This window comes from Argiope bruennichi, chromosome X2 (assembly GCF_947563725.1).
Source record: "Argiope bruennichi chromosome X2, qqArgBrue1.1, whole genome shotgun sequence".
Lineage (NCBI taxonomy): Eukaryota > Metazoa > Arthropoda > Arachnida > Araneae > Araneidae > Argiope > Argiope bruennichi.
In genome coordinates this window covers 87480320-87504203 of record NC_079163.1, presented here as the reverse complement: position 1 = coordinate 87504203, position 23884 = coordinate 87480320, and the positions used below count along the sequence as shown (strand labels likewise).

At 29.6% G+C, this 23884-nt stretch overlaps 1 protein-coding gene across 1 annotated transcript in view; it reads right to left on the bottom strand.

Annotated features, from left to right (window-relative positions):
- The window catches only part of LOC129960429 (L-asparaginase 1-like), a 77702-nt gene that overhangs the window by 42510 nt on the left and 11308 nt on the right, over positions 1 to 23884 (bottom strand). Inside the window, exon 2 of the mRNA XM_056073854.1 lies at positions 12274 to 12394. Coding sequence (XP_055929829.1) covers positions 12274 to 12394 — 121 coding nt within the window. The remainder of the gene's footprint in view (positions 1 to 12273; positions 12395 to 23884) is intronic.

Sequence of the window (23884 nt, the reverse complement as noted above, 5' to 3'; positions counted from 1 at the left end):
ACATATTTTTATCTACTTTACTTGGAAAAATTCCACATGATAACCTTTTACCCTTTTTAAAATCAATTGGTTTTTATTCACATATTTAATCTACTGTCCTTTCTCTTTTAAAACTATTAATTATTAACTGTTAATATTCATTTTTATTCCACATTGTTTCCTATACCAAGGCATTTGAAATTTTAACTGGAAAGAATTTTACGTAGTCGGGCGCAGCATGGCCAAATCTATGGCCCTTGTGCCAAAAAAACAAACCAAAGCAAACCAATGTGCTACTTAAGAAACTAGGTGAAATGCTAGGCATAAGAAAGAGAAATTTGAATGAAATTCAGTAAACTGTGCTGTCATATCATTTTCTTGATTTGGTGAAATTTTTCGAAGCTTTTTTTATTTTGTTTTGTTTTATTCAGCTGTTATTAACTCACGCAGATTTAAAAGATCTCCAGAGAGCGCAATGAAGGGAAATTTTAAAAATATCCCACCAAAGTTAATAAATAGAGAGAGTTAATAAATTAGAGATAATTTCCTTTAAACTGCTCAGATCTGAAACTTCAAGGCAGATTTAACTTGCATCATAGACGGCGATCTTCGATTGATTGAATAGGGTCCTAAATGTTCTCAAATACAATCAAAATATTGCGGATATAAGAGATCTCGTTTACAAAAGAATAGTTTTATAAACTTATATAACACAAACATTTTTTGATCAAGAAATAAAACTTTATAAAAAAATTTCAGAAAGTAAATTATACGCAAAGAAAACAAAAGTTTATGCAATGCTACACTTTTTTTAAAACCGTAGATTTCCATAATTTTGCAAGGAAAAGAAATGTAAAATTTTAAACACAAGTTGAAGGCACAGATACACAACGGAGCAGAAATTATATATGATCTGTAAAAATGTTGGAAGAGAAAAAAAAAAAAAAAAAAAGAAAAAAAAATGAGAACATTTAAATGAATTTTTACTTACAATCTAACATATAAAAATGAAATGCCACTGAAGTGCAAGTGCATATTTGCTTAGTATGAGATAAATTTGTGATAAAAAAAAACCATTCATATTAAGAATCCATACTAAGAAGCTAATAAAAAAAATAGGAATAGCAATAAAGAAACATATCAAAACATTAAAATAGGGGAAAAAAAGCAGAAAAATCAAATTGTACAGCAAATTACTTAATATTATGGTAATGTGGAATTTTAAAGTCAAAATATTATTCATTTCCTATATGAGAATATTAAATGGGTCGAAATTATATCAAAGTGGGAAGAAAAATTATATGGAGAAATGTAGCAAGCATCAAGCATAACAAGCAAAAATACTAAATTCCAGCAAAAAAAAAAAAAAAAAAAGTACGAAATACGGCGGAATAATCGGCGATGATTTTATATTCGAAGCTGATAAAAAGATTTCTTTAAACACTTTATCCTTACTATTATGATAGAAATGTCAAAATATTTGAGTTCAAACACATGTTTTGATTAGTGTTCACAATAACAACTAGCCGAAATAAAGGAAAAATATTCGATAAGATAATGATGAAAAATAAATATATTGAACAACAACAAAAAACTTTTTAAAAAAACCAATTTAGAAAAACAAGTAATGTTGAAAATTCAGCACTCACATCGTCAATCGTACGTGCGAAACGATTTCATCAGAAAAGTCAAAATTGCGTAAAGAATATAAACACGTACTTATTTGTTGAACATAAAAAGAAGAGGAATCGTAAATCTCTTGCGTTTTCATTATTCACTACAACTACACGCAACTGAGCAATCTTAATTGACGGATCTTACACTACTAGTAACAATCTGCTATTTTTTACAGGGTGCGGCAAAAAAAAAAAAAAAAAAAAACCCTCGGACAAAGTTATTACATTATAGAATAGAAGTTAATTAATTTATTTTTAATTTTTGATCATTTCTTTTTATCTACCACTTCAATTATAACATATTTTATAATATATCTTTTAGTTTACGTATTGATTTGTGGCTTTTTTACACTGCCAAGCAAAAGATGTGCTATTTTAGAGTTGTATAAGCAAGGAAAATGTATAAGAGTATGAAGTCGTTCGTTTCCTCTTCGGCAAACAGTGTCTGATGCAATCGATCATTTCAAAGAACTTGGTAATGATGGTCCAAGTCCAGGAAGTGAATTAAAACGTATGGTGAACACTTTCAATAGCCGTAATGTTATCAAAAAGCTAGTTCAATGAAATTCGAGGGTCTACACGAGAAAGAAAGATAGCTCGTTAACGGGGAATAAGGGACCAATCAGTGCAATGAATGGCAAAAACAGAGCCATAGAAATTCCAAGAATTTTAGCTTCTCACTGAAAAAAACAAACTCGTGCGGCTCCAAAACTTTTGAAATGAATTCCAGAAATGTGTTCATCCTTTCGCATCTCTCTCCTTAATGAGAAAGAATCGTCGAAAAATGGTCGTTTCAAAATACTGAAACGAACAGTACAAGTTTTTCTAACGCTTACTGATTCTAATTTTGACATTTTGTATAGACAGATATGCGGCTTCTAAAGATGGGACATTAGAAGTGAAAAAAATTGTATACAAATAATAACAAGTAACGAATTTCAATTTATATATGCTATGCTATTTCATAGTACATCAACATTATACTACGAAAAATTAGACAAGCTACAGTAAAAAAAGCATATTATATATATATATATATATATATATATATATATATATATATATATATATATATATATATATATATATATATATATATATATATATATATAGGGAAGTATTTTCTTTTTAGGCTTTTTTTTTTCTTTTTTACACGTACAAACATTTAGTCATTTCACTTGCGAAAAACTATTTTGACGTCTGGCAATAAAACAGTCATCAAAACTATTTCGCACTGCTAATAAAAGTGAGAAGTGCACTCGCGGAGTGAAATAGTTGAATTATTGCATCATATTCACTTTCTCCTCAAAGCTACTCTAATACAATAATGATTACATGCTGTTCAGTTTTTTTTTTTTTTTTTTCTTCGTTGGAAGTTTCTTTTCTCTATTAAAGTTTCTTTTAAAAATATTCGATAAAATATTTAATACTAGTTGATACTATATCCAGAGTTTCCTGGAAAGAAATTTTTATGTTTTTTACTAGTGAAGAATGAAAACAACTGTTTAATTAATTGTTACAAATCTTTATTTAAACCTTGTTTATACTTCAGTATTTGTGAACAAAATTTGAAGTACTTATAATATAACAAATATTTAAAACAAAGGTTAAAGTTAAAACATAGAAATTAGTTGTTAAAAAACATGGTTCGTGGTGGAAAAATACATTTAACACTAGCACTCGACGGAATTTAAAAGCGTCCATAAACTAACGCTACTCAGACAACGTATTTTTAACGCAAAGTATTTTTAAAAAATATTATAATACACTTACAAATTCTTATTGTCTGCAGTCTTATTTTAATTCGTCAGTTTTATTACTTGTGGTTTTTCGAAAAACTATAGATCTTTTCCCACACTATTTTTAAAAACCGTAAAAAGCTAATTTTTTACCCCAAAAGTTATTTATAACTTTATTATTTATAACTAATTTTTCAATAATCAACAAATGTCAAGCGATTAATGCTATTTAGAACAACAACGTTTATTCCTTGTGGTTTTTCGAAAAACTATAGATCTTTTCCCACACTATTTTTAAAAACCGTAAAAAGCTAATTTTTTACCCCAAAAGTTATTTATAACTTTATTATTTATAACTAATTTTTCAATAATCAACAAATGTCAAGCGATTAATGTTATAAGTATATTATAGTAATGTTGTAAGTTATTTATAACTTTTAAAGAAAAAAAATTTAGTTAAACAGTGTGAATGACAACCGAAATAAGAGTTTACAATTTGGAATATGAAAGTATCTTTTTTCAACAGTGAATTTCATTTTCGATCCACAATTAAAAACAAGTAGTCGAATTCATTTAAAACAACATTTTTCAACAAGTAGTCAAAAACATTAAAATTTATTTTAATTATAAAATTCAAAACTTAAAAAACATTTTCTAATACCACTAAGAGAAAATGAAACTTATTTAAATACATCTCTTTTTCCACGTTCAAGTCTACTCTAAATTCAGTAAACTAAAGAAATATTGGGCGCAGTCACGTTGTAAGTTGGCACAATGTTGCTTATGTTCAAAGGTAATAGTTTGAATTTTATAGGGGGCATAAAAATAAGAATTTCAGTTTTATTTATACTAATTTGAAAAGTTTCTTAGTTTTTAAATATTTTAAATGAATATCATTTAACTATCAATTAAGTAACAGCATTGAGTGTATAACAGCAAAATTATATAAATTTTTTTAGAAGTTTTTCTTTCTAAAATTGTTAGTAATCAATTTAATTTCTTAACTTTAATTTTAAAAATATAGATAAAATTTAGTTTCTTTAAATACAAAATATAAAATCTTTAAAATTATGAATAAATATAAAAAAAAAATTGGCCATTTGGCCTATGGCAAAGAAAAAGGAGTTTCATCCTCAGCAAGGAAAAACAAAAGACAAACTTCATGTAATTAGGAGACTTGGAGGGAAACAAAATGTAAATAGATTTTTCACTTTAATAAGTTCGTGAGACAGACCTTTTTGCGTTGAAAAACACAGAAAACAAAGTGAAATTAGCTTAATTGCAATAGTTTGTTGGAGCCGATATCAAAGAACCTGACGAAGAAAAAAATTATATGGTTCATGACGTACTCTGACGTCTCGAAAATCCGTTTCGCCATCATCCCTTTAGCCACAGGCTTAAAGAAAAACATCTAAGGAGCTTAAGACAGGCAGATGTCAATTCCAAGAGAAATAAAGAATTTTCTCTTATTGCTCTGATTTTGCCACTGGTCATGAAAAGGAATAAACGTTGTTGTTCTAAATAGCATTAATCGCTTGACATTTGTTGATTATTGAATGATGCCGGTTACCGGTGTCATCTATTTTATTACCAATTACTTTGGGGTAATTTCGCTGTGCTGATTGCACATTTCGCATTATTTTCTACGATAGGCTTTAGTTTTAAAAAGAAAATTAAATTTCAGCAACAATATGTATACAGCATAGCATTTAAATCAAATGGATATTATTTCAAATGGAAATCAATAATAAATTAAATCAAAGCACAAATTTGATCTTAATCCTAAAGATTATTTGATATATAAGAAGATAAATCAATACAGAAATAACAGTAAAATGCAAATTTAAGAAAAATAAAACAATAACAATAAATGAAATAAATTGCAATAGATTAAAATAGATTGCAGTAATATAAAATAGATCAAAAGTTATTTTAATATAAATAAAAGACATTGTACTTATGTATGTATATCTCACATTTCCTCGTAAACGACTGGGCTGATTTCAACCAAACTTTGCACACATTATTTAGGGCAAGAGAAAGAATACCGTCAAATTCTTTAAAAATTAATTAATTAAATTCATTTAATTAGAAATTTACTGAAATTCTGTCGTTTATCTGCAATAACATCAGAGAAAATTATTTTACTAGAAACATTTTAATACCATCCCAAAAGTCAAAATTTTATCTTTTTAGTGACACCAAATTCCTTTCTGTATAATTTTTTCTTCAATTTTAATTAATTATTTTATAATTTAAGGTAGATGATCTTGAAATACAGTTAAATTAAGACTCTGGTCTACTCCACCGCAATTTTTTAAAATCTCTGTTTCATATATTTTGGAAATTATTTTATTGCTTGAAAGTAGTTATTCAAAGGTGGCTATGAGAACTGAAACATATAACTGATATACCCTTCATTTTCAGTGCGTTACAAGTGGTGTAATGTAATAAAAATATTCTGTGTATTGTATTAATTTATACAAAATTAGTCCTTACATTAAAAATATTATACATGAATGAATTTAAATTCCGAGCAACGCCAAGTATATCAGTTAGTGAAGCACTCCAATAATAATGGTAAGCGAAAAATACATAATGATATCGCATTAAGTAAAATAAAATAAAAACTAAATAATTTGATTTAATTAATTCATAAAAAAGCATTTTTTTTTAAACTGAAGGCACTTCAATGACGGCAGTGAAAATTTCTAACTAGAAGCTCCAGTACTAATTTGATATTTTATCTACCTTAAAATCTTTGCTCCATTACTCTAATATCCTGTATTAAAATGACTCGGATTACTTCAAAAATTTGTTTAAGTGTCTATATAGAGTGTTATGATATATTGTCACTTGTCATATTATGCAGATACTATTAATATTTTAAAAATATGCAAGATATATATATAAGACAATTCGGATGAATTAACATCAGTTACTATAACAGCACCCTCAATATACCCTAACATCCACACTTACAGCTTCCTTGACAAGATTTTTTAAACAGTGTAATTAAGTAGTCACACGACAATATTATAAGTGTTGCAGAGAGAGAGAGAGAGAGAGAAAGACGACAAGAAGACAATTTTAAAATTAACTTCATTTTTTTTCCCCTATAGGAGGGCATGATTTATGTAAGGGGATTACCGGTAAGAAACATGTTCCGTCCGCACTGATGAAAATAGCAAAGATTGCTGAGAGAAGTTTTTCCCTCAGAACTTTTACTGACAGCTTCTTATAAGGATCAAGTAAGGGAATCTTAAATATCTTTGAAAGGTGTGCTATGGGCGTTAAGGGTTTTAATTTCTGAGCTGGTACCGTTAGAATTTTATTTTTTTAAGAGCGAGTCGGAATTAATTAAATTGAAAAAATGGATTTCGACCAGGAAAAAAAAATTAGAATAAAATAGTAAGGGCTAATTTAATATAAAAAAGGAAATTAAATTAGGATTTATATTAGATTCAGAGATATTACACATTCGCATATTATATATAAGGCTAAGGTTCATGGCATAAAATTCGCTCTAATTACTTATTGCCGAATGGCAACAGTCAGATCGACTGGAACGTTTCAGACTGCTTAAATGAACGTTTTTACAGCGGCAGTGAATTCAATGTCTGGCTAATTAATGGAATTGTAAAATATTATCAGAAGTACTTTGGAGATAATTCACCGTGTCCCCTAAAATTCTATTCAGTCAGAGGAAACAAGCTGTAAAAGAAATCAAGAAATAATAATCAAAAGTAAAGTTTAATCGAGTGAGAAAATAGGCTTACCCATCTCCAGATGTGTGATCGTTACGACTTAATTATGAAAGTTGATGACTATATCTTCCACAAACTATCATCTCACAAAAATAGTTTTTGTATTATCTTAAAACTTAAAAAAAAAGTACTTTTTTAAGGATATTAATTTCATTTCATTTTTTCTAAACATTCTTTTAAAATTTTATTTAATACGCAATAGTAACAATGTTTTTAATGATGATAATTCAAACTCATAAATCAAAACATTGCATTGTGTGCTTTTGTCAATGTTAAAACTAAAATTTTAAAAAAATCACTTTCTTTAGAAATTAACTCCGAAATGGAATTTTCACTTGCACCTACTGTAAACTGTAGCAAATTCATTAAATTAAATTCATGTTTTTCAGTCATATCAAATAAAAAGGTGAAATTATATATATATATATATATATATATATATATTATATACTTATATATATATTCCATATTAATCGTTAACAGCACCAACCCAAAAAAAATCAATAATCTGAGCGAATAAACTGGTCGCCAAAGGCGGCTAACATTGACTAAAACTTGAATCTGTATTCAATTAGGTATTATTTGTTATTTATTTTCTTACTCTCACTGTCAGTTGTTGCCGAGTCGGGTTTATTGGAAAATGCGCAACAAAATTCTACAAGTTGACATTGATAGAAAAGAACTGCGAAAAGTTATTGGCATTAATACGTACCCACCAGATTCAAACTCATAAAAATATATTCATTCCTGAGGTATGTTTACAATAAAGATATCTCTCAGCAAGTAACATCTCTCTTTCTAGATACAACAGATTTTCAAAAAGAAATATATTTTATAGTTTACTTAAGAACTCTGTACCAAATCTCAGAACCGATATCCAAATATTCACGGTTTTTATACAACAACCAGCGCATGACCTAAATTCAGTTCGATTACGCACCTAACGCATTTCATCTTTTATATTAATATCTTTGTTAAAGCACTAATAAATATTTCGAATAAGAACCCCCACCACCACTAAAAAAGGCAAGATTTAAAATAACAACACACATACACCGATTCAGCTTATTTTTCATTTTCATATCTAACTCTTCTACATAGCAATATATTCTTTTATTAATTCTCTACTGTACAATAATAAAAAAAAGGCACATAACAATGTTCCATATATCCATACACATCAGTATTTGGTTCAATTACATTAAAAATTCATTTCCAGGCTACGAGTATTTTATTTTGAGACGGACTCGTAATTTTGAACAACAACCTGATGATGAGGACAGAACATGAGCCAATAACCATTCTAAAAAACTTCTGAAATACAGGAGGACGATGACTTTCCATGTATTTAACATCCACTAGGCCCGTCAAAATCGATGATCTTTTTTAATCCCGTCTAAATATTTTGTGGAATCAGGCCCCGAAACCGTCAACTTCGAATCTGAAGTTTAAAGCTTGCTACGAAACCTCTATTGTCATGACATCCCAAAGAATCGCACATGGAAATCGACATGGGTTCTATGCGTTGCACCAACCTTGCACCTCACTATTCGAAAGTAAAAATTCCTAACAGTTTCTATATATGATACAAATGAATTAACTAATATAACATACAGATGAAGGCAACCATTACTCTTTTAAAGGTCATTTTTAATACAATCAAATGCCACCCTAATTATTCTAAAAGATGATATTATTTTCGTATTACTAATACCCGAAAGTCAGAAGAAATATTGAATCAATCATATAAATTCCAGGTTATCAAATGCGGCATTTTCAAACCAGTTAATAAATTTAATGGACAGGATTTTAAATTTCGTAATATCTATTATTGATACATTCCCGCTTCTATTGAATCTATAATAATAATAAAGAAATAAATAAAACGGAATTCAGAAAATAAAATTTTGCTATGAAAAAGCACATATTAAATGATTTGAAAAGATTGCAATAAAAATGGGCATGGATTTTTTAAATAAAGTCCTTAAGCGAACATGTATTAACGGCGATATAAATAAATTTTACCAAAATTTATTATGATAATTGGTCTAATACAAATAGCATTAATATGAACGTAATAAACAAAACCAGCTAATGAATAATGTAGAATATTTATGAAAAAAAAACTAAAATGAACTATTTTTTGATATAAGCTTGTTGTTCGTAAAATGTTTAAACCGATCCAATTTGGATTTTTTTTATAAACAAGCAACTTGAAAAGAACTTGCAATTTTAAACGAACGGTTTTATCATTTTTCGTTTAATTCATTATCGTTGAACAAGTGAAAGGAATATTAATCGCACAATAATGTTTAAAAATGCACTCCGAAAACAGTCCTTCCTCTATCATAAAAGTTGTAAATGATGCATTTCATTAAATTATATCTATCCAATTCTGATGAAATAAATTTATTTCAATCTATTGCCAGAATTTATTATTCCTTCAATGATACAATGTTTATTTTTCCTGACATGTATCATCAACGGTAAAAGCAACGCAAAAAAATTGTTGTTATAATTTTATAAGCATTCATCTCCTTGTAAGTTTCATCAAATAAAGAAACGGTTTTTAAAAAAAACATAGCAATTTAAGTAATCAGAAACATTAAAAGAACGAATAGCATTCCATCCAGATATATTCTTATTTATAGAGAAAATGTCAACAAAAAGGTTCAATTTGGCCGCGGAAGCTCCCAAAATTATCAAATGCAACAGAAAAGGCTAAACTTGACAATAATTCAAGCGTTGATGGGATCCCCCCCCCAATAACAATTTTGCTATGCAATTATTTAGATGGGAAAACTAAGTATTGTTCAGAAGTACTGCATGCATTATTCAATTTAAACGTCACTTAAATAAGCGTGAATCATTAAAGAATTTTATTGTTGATAAAACAATAGTTTTGAGGACTACAGAATAAAAAAAATATAAATATGAGATGAGCGGTATGACTATGTTGTTTTATCGTAGAAGGCCATTGATTGGGAAATTAGAGGTAATGACAGTTTTAACTATATTAGGCCTTTTTTAAATTTGGCTTCTCCAATTCTTTTACATATTAACCTCTTAATCTCTATCTACTGAAATATTTCACTAATTGCGTTCTACAGTAGATATCGATGAATCCTGAACCATCATATTAGGAATTTTAAAAAATGCTTGGAACACTCCCCCCCCCCCCCAAAAAAAAAAAAAAAATAGAATCATTGAATACTTTGCCGAATTCTTTTTTACACTGACTTCAAAGCAGCTTTTGTCTAGTAACTCTGAACTAGCTACAGGTCAATTTTCAAATTGGTTTACGTTATATGTAAGAAGTACTCTATTGAACTATTTATTTAACCAACTTTTCATCCTCATACCTTCAGAATAAGGATGAAAAGTTGTCGGATAAATAAATAGTTCTTGCATCATTAACTGGTATAGTAATGGCTTGGAGGTTGAGTTATCTCCATTACGATGATGAAACATACCTCTCGAGAGGCCGTGGTCGTGATGTCCATTAGGACTACAACTTCAGCTTCCTATTACTGTCAAAACAAAGATCATTCAACTCCCACTGATGCTAAGGCAGGATGGACGTAATTCTTTTATAGTTACAAGTGTGAAAAAATATATTACAGTTGGAGAAGTTATTACAATATCGTTTTTTGTTGTTTTGTTTTCTTAATGATGTCCTGTTTATGTCACTAAATGAGGTTTCTCTTTGTATTGTACATCTTTATATATTGCTTCGGCTCATTTTTCTAAAACACTGATATCCTTAGGTAGATAACTACAATGGACTATCAAATAACGCGAGTGTAGGAGAAGGGGATACATTAAATGCAGTAGGAAATCGCGTTATACGGAATCTGCATTATTAGACAAATTTATGTAAGATTCATTCACGTCTCTAATTTTCAAATGCATATATTGCTAATGAGATATCACTTTTTTCCAAATCTGAGAGTTATTGTTCATATAAATATCAGGTAAGTGTATACATTTGCTTTTCTGAAAAAACAAATATGAAAATATTATACACGTATAATATGGAATTGCTCAACGCGCTGTATGTGAAATAATTAATGGCAGCATTTGTCTTGAGCAGCTAGGCTGAGAGAAACCGCAGACAGATCGATTAAAAAAAAAAAATTGACAAATATGTCAAATAAATAAATTTGTAAAAAATGCAAATTTTATTAATTATAAAATATTAAGAATACAATATGTGTCTACGCATGTTGGATTATTGCAACAATTTTTAATTAAAATAAAACTAATAACTTATTTATAAAGTATTAGAATATTATTTATTCATTTAATTGGTATATTATATTCCACATGACAAGTCTTTTTAAATAATAATTTTAATTTTATATTTGTTTCAAGTTTAATATTTCCTTACAATTTATTATAAATATTAAATGCTTTTATTTGTAAGGAAATAATTAACTAATAATTAAGGCTAATTTTTCAAAAATAAAACACATAATATTTCATTAACATGTAGATAAAGTTCATGTGTTGTAATGAAACTGAATCGATTAGTTATTATAAAAAGGACCTCGTAAAGTGCACAGAGTACTGCTGCAAAACGCCTGAATGAATCACAGGAAATAATCACAATCATTTTCGTCGCGTTACACGAAGTCATGTTTTACAAAATCCACTGTTTCGCTTTTCTTACTGCATGTTGCTATGGATTATTTTTTTTATAATATACATAGGGAGGTATACACTAAATATCACAATTATGATTTCATTTTTTTTTTTTTCTTTTTCTTTTGGAGAAACGGCCAGATTTAAGTGAGTTATCTTGTAAAGCTTGAAACATTTTTTTTTTTTATTCACAATGTACTACTGCGCAAAGCACTGGGTAAATTTGAATTGATATTTAGTACATTATGGTTACTCATCGCATCTAATGCACATGGCAATAATATAATTCAGGTTTTCGATGAAATATCAAAAAAATGTATTGACAGTCGTATTAAATCAAATTAATATAAAATGTGCATGCAGAATTTCATCGATACATATTAATGGAAAATCTCCTTTAAAAATTCGCTGACTAAATAGACATTATTAAATAATCAATTTTTTTAAAAAATGTAAACAAATACTTACGGTAAGACTAGAATATTTTCATCGGGAAAGAAAGGTTGAAATTCTTCTGCAGCAGTAGGATCATGAAGTTGAGGATATGTTTTTATCTTCTTTTCCATTAAGTTTGATACAGATTCATAAGCTATAAATTACAACAACACAAAGTAATTAAAATTTGCAAAATCGTTGTCATGGTCTTAATTATTTACTTAAAAGTAGTTTTAACATTGTACATAATACTAAAAGTAAAATGCATATACCTGAAATTAGTTCACATATGAAGCTCTATTTGTTTGTTTCATATGAGCACATTAAGGCACCTTTGCAACCTTAATAAACGAGCCGCCATTACACACAAGCCCAAGTTAAGTGTACGAATTCCTCATTTATGCTACACAGACTACTAATAAGTGTTTTTTTTTTTAAATAATTTAATAAGGCTTTGGTAAGAAAAGAAGAAACCCACGAATTAAAAAGAAAATCAACCACCAAATAATATACTTTCGCATAAATTCATGAGATTTGAAAACTTTCTTAGTTATCTCCCCCCCCCCTTCATTTATAAAAATGCTTTTACTTAAATTCACATGCTCAATGATTGTCAGGAATTCCGTAATCGATTTTTCATTCAATTCCCTGTGTACTAGAGCTCTGCAATTTAGCACAATTATTGATTTTCGATGATAACAGAATATTTTAATAATTTTAGAATTCCTAATTATCTGTTAATATGTAAATTAAGCTAAAAACTAATTTTCGCAGAGAAAACGTAGTCTGGAAATTCATTTCAGAAATATTAATTTTTAGATTCCAAGCTATTTATAACCATGAAATTTGAAATATGTCAAAGACTAAAAAGTAGAAAATAATAACGTTTTAAATATCGTTTTATTAATGAAACAAAAAGAAAGAAAGAAAAAAAATATCAAAAATCTAGCAATATTATAAACAAGATAAATGCAGTCATAAAAAATAAATTCTTAGATAATCCTCATATATGATTGAACTTCTGTTTTAGAGTATTTCGACAAGAATCTCACATTTTTACGATTTTGTTTTGACATCCCTATTTTTGATGAAAAATAACGAAAGAAATTAAGAATATTGTACAGTGATACGAATTTTAAAAATAATTTACTCTTAGCATGGGAATATTACGAATGCGAACTAAAATGTTTATTATTTTAGTAGGATATTAAATATATCGATTATATACAAATGAGAATATTCATTGTAAGAAATCTAGAATATTAAAACGATGCAATTTTCTTCACGATGAAATATTATATGATTGTTCAGAATATGGATGCAAAGTTAGGCCTAACCGACCTATTAGGTATAATGCTTTCCATGCAGCGTTGCAGCAATAATGTTACCCGAAGAAGTTATTTTACGTTATTTTTTAAGCCACAGTGAATAGTGTACGACATAAAGACAAAAAACTACAAAATAATAAATATTTCAACTAATATGTAAAATATCCTTCAATTACGTAAAAACATCTCCATAAATGCTTTCTCTTCTGAAATCATTAATACTTCTTCACGATATTGTTCTTATGACACTATTTAATGAAAATATGAATCACACTAAAGAGATCACGAGTGAAATGATAATTGCACATTTGTTTTAAGTCGAAAACGCCCAGGAAAACTTCTGTTTTCTTATTTATGCTGTGTCTTTTCTATTGCTTAATTCAATTTTCTAACGATACGTAACATTCTGATCACAAGTTTTGTTAGTGCTACAGATTTTGTAGCAATAGAGTAGTTGTATTGTCTCATACTCAAAATATTTTCTAAATTTTCTCAAGTTAACGTCAAAAAAAAAAAAATACTCGGGTTAAATAAGACTAACTAAAATACATCTTATTTTAATCGAGGTAAGTTTTTTACTCTGACTTCGACAAATTTTTCAGTGTCGTTTCTTGATAATCACGTATCAAAAGACTCCGGAAACTACTAATTAGTTACATCTAGATTGTTATTCCTAAGAAAGCGCAAACTTCAAGCTTATTTATTAAAAAAACTGGGTAACAAGTAGGTTGTACGATGTCAAATATGAAGTTATATTTTAACATACAAAATAACACACAATATGAAGACAAAAAAATTATTTCTATAATTTTCTTATCTTTAAATGCAACAAAACAACATCATTTTGAAAAATGGTAAGTTAACATTCAGGAGGAAAAAGTCGAACTTTTCACATTTGATTTAAATAAAACTAAGCATTGCACACGTTTTTATGAACTAGATACTACATATCTGTTAAATGAGGTAAGTTAGATTCGAACAAAGTTATGATAAAAAAAAGAAGAAATAAATTTAGTAGTTAAGGGACATGTAAATGGCTTGTATAGGGACCTTTAGCATGTATGAGATTTAAACCAACTATCAACAAATTCATAAATCGTTATTCTAATCACTAAACCGAAGTTGTGAGTGGACCCCAGACATAGCAAATGCAACACCACTTAATCTCACTTCTTATAAGTAACGTGTATGTAGATATGTATGTATAGTCCAAATTGTATCATTCAGTTGGAAATACATGACATTACAATCTGATGATAAGTAATTTCAATTTGAGGTGTAGAGTGTGAAATCATTCGACATGCATACATTATCGACATCGAAATTACTTCGTCTGATTAAGCCTTCTTTCCCCCTGAAATAAAAGGGGAAAAAATGCAAGTGCAGAGAAAAAAATGAATTTATTATTAAAAATTACGTATAATCATGATTACTATTTTGACACCATGTTCATGGAGATTCAGGCATTTGTCATATCGATGAATTAGGTTTCCGATACCCTTTTCAAAAAAAGTTGCTTTAACGTTCCTTTGAAGTTCCTTATTAGTCAGGAATAATTATTTTGACATCCTACTCAATTCTTTAATTTAGGGAAGAAATGAAAATCACTTGACTCTAAGCCGCATTCTCCGTGAAGGGGAACAATGTCGAAACACTATCGCAATAGAAGTACAAGGAGTTGATCAAGTCTATCGAAAGAAATGAAGGAAATCCCAGAAAACGAGCTGATGGAATTTCAAAGAATTTCCAGATTAATTGGGAGCTTTAAAAGAGTGTTAAAGTCTACCTCACATAACTAGCAGCAACTGTTTTCAAAAGGGATATAAGAAATCTCATCCACCGATAAAGCAAATACTGAATCTTCAGACCAATTTTGTCCAAGAATAACTATAACTTTGAACAACTTTTGGCAATATATTCATTTCGTTCTCTACACTTGTTTTTTATGGCCCATCGAAACCTGGGGGGGGGGCGAACAGCCCTCGCAAATTTTTGAATACGGAACAATATTGTTTTACAAGATTACAAGCATATATCGGTAGGTTCACAGGCATTTATTCATTATTCTTAACTATTTTACCAAGCAGTACACAGTGATTTAATTATGAAATTGATATGGAAGAAATTTCTTAAGGATATCACGAGTAGAAGATGCCAAATCCTTAATGTTATTAGTTGACATCGTTTTAAAATCTGATCGATAGCAGCGATTGTGCTACTGTCACTGCTTTAATCGATTTTTATATTTTAAGAAAATCGTTTTTAATTAAATAACGGTTGGCTGGCAGTGCACTAGATGTTTGTTTCTTTTTAAGTGTTAATAAATAGAAATTTTTGTATTTTGCCCTTTTTCTTGAATCAAGTCTTGTCCTTTTTGAGATTTCAGAGGATTTTTTTCAATTTATGTTTGCGAAATGTGTTCGATTTTGATGGAGAGGAACTTGAAACTAATGATTTCTGATATTTAGAAGGTTTGCTAGACCTCTTTGTTATTAAAATATAACCCCCTTCAGAATTTGTATTTGGTATTTCTGGAGGTACATTTATATGATCTTTATGTAGGAGGTATATGATCTTTAGTAGGTAGAGAGAGATCCTTTGGAATCTATCAGATTTCCAGTGTTTGCGAAAGATTTTACAAAGTTGAGGCATACACAATTCCGTCCTTTGATGTATGGCTTGCAACAATTTCCCTTGCTTCTGGAAATGATATATTATTTAATTTTAACGGACAAGATTTCTTTTTCAGCAATCCATCTAAACAATTTCTATAATATGAAGGATGGAGATTAGAGCAGTTAATATACTTAAATGTGTCAAGCACGCAGGAATTTTGTTACGAATTTCTAATTTACCACATATTGATAAATCACAGCAACTTGTACGCGAACTTTCGATTCATTAGCGCTTAAATAACCCAAGAGGATTTGGAACAAATTTCAGAACATTCTACGAATTTAAAACGACTCGCTGGGTAGGTATTTTGCTGTTATCACGTCTAACATTTATCTTGCGTATGCCACGGACTGTTTGACAAGAAAGCTCTTCGATAATTTCAGATTCAGGAACAAATTCTAGTGTTGAAATCGAAATGACACAATGCGATATGTTAAGAGAAGATTGAGGCGTGACTGTTACTGGTAAATTGATCAACTATGTTGCTAAGAACTGCGACTTGAGAAAGATTTGCTCTTTCGATTAACAAGTCACCATAACGTAGTTTCTTTATATTTTTTTATTTCGTCACTGTTAACAAGATAGATTTATGAATAAGAAATGGTGAAACATTGTGAAACAATGTTAGTAGTCTGCATGATAAAGAATTTAATATTAATAGAAATGTCTGAGTAGTCATGCACGTCCAAAAAAGAATTCGAGTCCAAACGGCCTTTTCTGTCAAGAAACCCAACAAGGAAAGATAACCACCAATCCAGTGCATTCTCGCCGTCTTTCATAATACTAGTCAGAACCTATACACTCAGCCACTTTTGTTAACACTAACCACCCTTAATGTCAAATCCCAGAAGTTGATCACTGCCGCTTGATCCTTAGCAAGTAGTGTCTACGTAACCAAACGAAATGTCATACTGGGGATTAAAAATGAACATGCTCGTCTAAGAAATCGCTACGCAAGTCAGTACGTGGGATTTTTACTATCCCTGAGAAAGAAGAAAGAAGTATAACGTCAACAGTATTTCATGGAGAGCCTGTCACTTGCCGTCAAATGAGGAAAGAAGAAAAACCATAAGAAGCTGAAGGGAAGGATTGGAGTGGAAAGAAACCAGATCATTAGAGAACCTCAGGTTTGTAATATCTGTCACAACTAATGAAGATGTGCCTCTGACAGCATATCAAAATTATATTTTATGTGTGCCAGTAGCGCCGTTTGATATATAATACAAAAAATTTTAAGTACTCTAGTTTCCTCTCAGCGTCTTTTTTCTCCCCCCCCCCCAATAGCAATTAAGGTTTTGTTTCGTCACTGCTTGTTGCAACGAGTAGAGGAAAAATTTATTCCCTGCAATAAGGAAATGTAAAATTGAATTTGTTTTATCAATTGTAATTTTATTACGTTATACTTAAAAATGAACATTTGTACTGGAGATTAGATATAAGCAATGAAATGATCGTTAACATTTTAACGGCGAAATAGACAAAATTTTAATGTCTTCAATTATTCTTATCATATCACGCATATCGTTTGATTCCTTTTTACTTTTACTTTAGATTTTATTTCCCCAAAAGACGCAATCTGTAATAGAAGAAATTTACACGTAACCTTAGTTTCTCAGAAGTAATAAAAATACGTGGTTTAATCTTCCGATTAAAACACCTCTTCAATACGAAGGCAAGATGAATGGACAGCTTTCTATAGCTGGACTACTCCGCGTAAAGAAAAGAAAAGGTTAATTTGCATAATAATGGAATTGTGAAGGACAGGAATTTTTTAATGTAAGATCCTGAAAAGCACTCTGGAAGTCAAACGACGCGTCAGAAGAAAATATAAATATACTCTACCAGGTAAAAATGAAAATTCAGCTCCGATTTCTTAGACTGATGTCACATGACCATGCAGGTGTAAAATCGAACTGCTCTAATTCTATAACATTCAGATATTTTTAAATAAACAAGACATACATTTAACGGGTCTGCAAGACAAGCGAAATATTTTTAGACCACTTAAAGAGGAGATGCATGCTGAAAACTCAAGGGGAAAAATAGAGACAGTCGTAGACAAAAATATTAGAATATAAAGAGAATACCATAGTTAAAATATTGAAATGGTATACAGCTTGCCTGCATATTTTCAAAATTTTATTTAATGTAGAGTCGAGAAATATAATGGAAAGATATCCGGATCAATTCCAGGTTTTTCTAACATTAAATCATATATTATATGCATGAAAATTTTTAAATGTTCGACTGAAATTCGATACCATGAAGAGAGTTTGCATTAAGAATTAGATTACGGCGGTATTCGGAATCCAACTTGGTCTAGCATATCTTGTCAAATCCGTAAGTCAAGGAATCATGATAAAGAGGAATATGGCTTCTTCTGTCGGTCAAAGGTACCTTGGAATGTTTAGGTAGCACTTAGGGTATACATTTGACTTAGTTCAATATACAGGAGTAAGTTGTCTTCATAGACATTGGAGGACATTCGTTTCAGAGAAAATTGGCCCATATCTGTGCTTTACTTATAGCTAAAATTGAAGAATTTCTAAAGCGCACATCTGTCTACTAGTTTTAAGTAATGTCAATTAAGAACATAGACAAAGGTGAAAATCCTTAACATTCTTCCCTTAATTTACATTCCTAAGCCATACATACCATAACCTAGCAGATCACAGGTGGGATAGGATTTGGATCAAAATATCTCATAAAAGAGAACCAACCATTCTTTACACCGGGTTTGCGAATGTGAATTTTAAATTCTAAGAACATATAATTTTAACATACTATATATAATTTTAACATTTGTATCATACCCTGAATCTTTTCTGCATTTAGCATCCACGAGAGATATACTGACTTTTTTTTTTTTGGCATGAGTTATGTCTAAAATTAAGTTCCCAATGGAATGACGACTCAAATTTTATTCCGCACTTCGTAACCAGACATTTTAAATCAGACTGAAATAGTATGTGTCGTGTCAAGATATGTATAATGAACCTGATTCACAATTAAGTTTGAAAAAATTAAGATATTCAAAAATCTTTAACTGTTTATTGCCTCTTGAAATGCTTTACATAATTATAATGCAAGCGGGTGGGGAAATGATCGAAAATGTTTAAGGATTAAAAACAAGGAAAATTTAGTTGCAGTATCAACGATACTATCGAAGGACGCTATCTAACCAATAATAACGATTTTCATCATGTGAACAATCTTCATCATGCATGTATTTAAATAATGGGAATTGAGTTGCGGCTGAAGTATCTTAACATTACAGTAATACTACAGTTAGAAAAATATGGAAGTAACACAAATGCCGTCCTTAGCTGACAATTCTTCAAAATCATGATATGAATCCCTGATGATTAATTATAAAATTTTCCGTTAAAGGCGTTACGTGTGATAAAAATGTAAAATTTTAATAGCTTAACATACAATAAATGTTTAAAATTTTTTTCATTCATGAAAACTTATTAAATATATCTGAAAATAGCAGTGGGTTCCAATTTCGATAAAGGCAGATAAATTCATCAGAATCAGAAAGGCTGTAGTGGCCTAGTGGTAAGGTCTCGGCTTTCAGGTTGGAAGATTTCAAGTTTAAACCCCGATTCAACTAAATGATCTGTCGAGAGGGCGAGCCTGACGAGCGCTAATTCTGATGCTGTCGGCCAAACGATCTCCCACTAACCCACTGAAATACTCTATTCTATCAAATATTTCATCAAACACCTATTCTTCACAGTTTTACTTAATAACGAGTGAAGAAATATTGGCATTGAGGTATAAGGAAAAATAAATAAATAAATGTCATCCATTTTCGCCGCAGTTTTAACTTACTAAAACATTCAAGAGAAATGATCAAAACTGAGTAAACTAATAATAAATTTAGTTAGAGCTATTATGTATAATTATTTAATTATACATTTCTTCTCATAAGAGAGTTTTTTATACGTCTATATATTTACTGCTGAGATTATTTTATATATTTAGTCAGTTTTACTTTTCCGCATATAAAATATACAAAGATTAAGCTCTGTTAAGGATAAAATTTCAACATAAATTTATAAATCTTCACGGCGTAATTTTTTTTTTTTTTTTTGAGAAAGAGAGACAGAAAAGGCTTATTCCTTGGGTGAGTAGTTATTGCAACCTATATCTATAAGAGTTATCTTTTCTAATCGTGGTTTAAGTCATAGAGCTGAGATACTAATAGAGGGAGTGCAATCCTATTTTGGTGTAGGACAAGATAAAATCACGTGACTTCGGGACAGAATTTGTGTTCACTGTAACCGCATTCTCCGTTCCCCATTATATTTCAATGGCAGATTTTTTCTCGCTTTTAACTGTTGGATTTTAAAACTTATTTAAGCCATGGTTAACTATTGCTGTGCAATTGGATGCAAAGAAAAAGCTACTAAGGATAGTTCTGTATCATTTCGCAGGTATGTACAATAAACATATTCTGTTTATATCCATTTTAAGTCAATTTAAAATTTTGTAACCTCCATCACTCAGTGATTTTGGTGTTAAAACTGAATAATATTTCATAGTTTCGTTTAGTTATTGTATTAAATTTATTTAATTTGTTACTAAGCTTCATTTAAACTGATGTAACTGCATTATATTTTGTTACTTGCTTTATTTTAATCTCGAATGTGTTGCAAGTGCTTGGCTGCAAGCTTGGCGTGATTTTTTTCTCGCCATTACAAGTGTTTACATAAAAACACTATTGGTAATGGTAAAAATACACTATTGACCGATTAATAATTGTGTATTTATTTTAGTGCAAATAAAGTTCCTTATTATTTCTAATATGTTTTTTTACCATAAATATTCGAATCGTATTATACCGTAAAAGATATTAAATCACCATTGTGAATGAAATCGTGAAACTAAAACGTTTTATTGAAAATGTTATATAGTAAAATTTCATAAATGTGCTAGCAGTAATTGCATGTTTTTATAAATTTTAATTAAGATTTAATAAGAAACTAGTAGATATTCTAAAGATAAACTATTAAAGAAAGAAATGCTATCTTTACAGATAAAAATTTTGTCTGGATGTTAACATTTATTAATAACTTGCGATATGCACATACCCTAAAATCACCATTTTCGTAAAAATTTCGAATTTCCTTATTATTTTGTATTAAATCAACACATTTAAGATTCCAAAAATGATTTAATTTTGTTTCTGTGGTAGTTAGAAGCAAAGTTACCGCCAACACTATGAACCAGAAGCGAAATATTTAAAACTGATCTTAACAAGGAGAAGGCACGAGGTTTAAAATTGAGTTCGGAATGAGATTTTGTATAATGATAGTATACATTTAGAATGTTTATTAATGAAAATATTAAGACTCAATAGTCAACCTTAAAACTTTCAAATTAGCTTATATACTAATAATGGGTTACCCGAACGAGCGCTCGAGTAGTGTAGTGGTTAGGGCACTGGCGTAGCATTCAGGAAACCTGGGTTCGATTCTGAGCTAGCGTTTTTTTTTTTCTTTGTAAATTATTTTAAAATAATTTAACAGTTTTAATCAATATCTGTTTCATTATTTATGCACAAATGAATATTATTCGGAATATTCAAGAAAAAAAAAAAGACCTGGGTCACTTTTATAATCTGCCTTTATTATAAAAAGCTTTTTTTTTATCTGCATGAGATAATGATAAAAGTATTTGAACATGTAATGTAAAATTAAAAGATGTTTTGGGGTAAAGAAAAGAAATAAAATGTTTACTTAAAGAAGAAAAATACTCACTTTTAATTAATGCACAAAAACAAAATAGAAAAGTAAACATAATTTAAATCAATAAACTCGGCTACTGATGTAAAAAAGAAAACATTATTTTCGAAACCAGTTTGCTTAGCTTTCAAAGATTGAATATATATATTATTTGGGAAATGTTAACCGGAAATGAAAACCGACCGGACCCAATGCCGGGAAACAAAACGTTGCGCGGCAGTTTTTGAGTATGCCAAGATTTGCGATATGGCGCCAAAAAAGGCCAGATTTCTCACACGTGACTTGGCTCATGTTGCGTACACGTGTTTAGACTAGAAACAAGGCCAGATTTCTCACACGTGACTTGGCTCATGTTGCGTACACGTGTTTAGACTAGAAAAAAGCGACTAGCTTCCTCCATTTATATCAGCTCTATGGTTTAAGTCGACGCTCCAACGAAGCATCGTTCGTTAATTGAAGGATCTTCCTCGAGGCGGTCATTGAAATTGTTTAAAATAGGGAAGAATGAATTTTTTTTTTCTTGTTTAAAATGTTAGAGTATCAAGAATATTTTTTTAACTATGACCAACACCGCAAATGGAAGATAAAGAAATTAAGATATCTAAATTTCTTTAACAGTATTATTATTGATTCAATATATTATATAATTCTTAACTCCATTTAAAGTATTTTTCCAATTGAAAATATATGTACATATTCGGCGGTTTCGAAATTAAGTATTGGGCGACAATTAGAGTGGGCACTAAGTATATTTTTCTCTTTATGCAGCATAAATAATAAATCGCCAAAATGGACATTTGAAAAGATCTCAAAAACGTTTACTAAGTCCGTGCAAAATTGTTTGCATCATAACTCTCGACAGTTATAAACGCTTTTTGTTTATAGGAAAAATATTTTAATTCGTAAAACAAATAACTGTCGAAGAAATAGAAAAAGTCATGATAAGCAAATTATGATTACACCGTCAAGGATTTTCCTGAAAAAAAAAATGTAATAAACTGAGCCTTTTTATAGGTTATTGAGAGGCGAACCTCCTCATTTTGAGTCGGGCTCAGATGACGAAGACGACACATGAGTGATACTTCCTCTCCAAACTTCCGCATCACACCAATGGGAAGGACGTTTGGCCCCGAGATATTTAATATGCACCAGATCCGCTTACAAGCAGGTTCTTCGATGAAATCAGGTCTCGAACATGGAACTCTCCAGCCTCGTAGCCGAGACCTTACTACCAGGCCACCGCGACCCGTCGATGTCATGGAGAAATTATATTACTCTTTAAAAAATTAAGTTATCAGTGGTAAGTACAGACAAGATTGTTAGGAAAGTGTACTGTTACCATATTCATGAGAATTGCAGAAAAGGATTCATATGATAACAGACATGGCTCGTCAATTCAAAAATGAGCAGTCCAGCAATATACATTTTTTTTACAGATTTTTATTTAATTTATCCAGCTTCAAGATTGCAAAAATTGAATTTTGTAACTGATTTTTTCGCACACTTCATGCTGTGATAGTATTTTGAAGTTTTGCACATTGTGGATTCTCTATGATGATACACTATTTTAATATTTTTAGAACTTACTTGTCAGTAATTCGATCGGTGATAATTTAATAAATTTAGTAAATTTTTATATCATACAAGTAGGTCATGCCTGGTAGTGCAGATCAGAAAAATTGATTTCCAAGATTTCGAAAAATTTTAACACGGATTAAAAATTAAAAAGTTAAAAATCATAGTTTAAAAAATTATATTTTTAGTACTCAATTAAAAGTATATATTTTTAAAATTGTTTTTATTACATTCATTTTATAAACCTTTTAAGTTCTATTAAAACAAAATTCTTAAATTAAAGGAGAAATCTGATAATTTTTTTAAAATAAG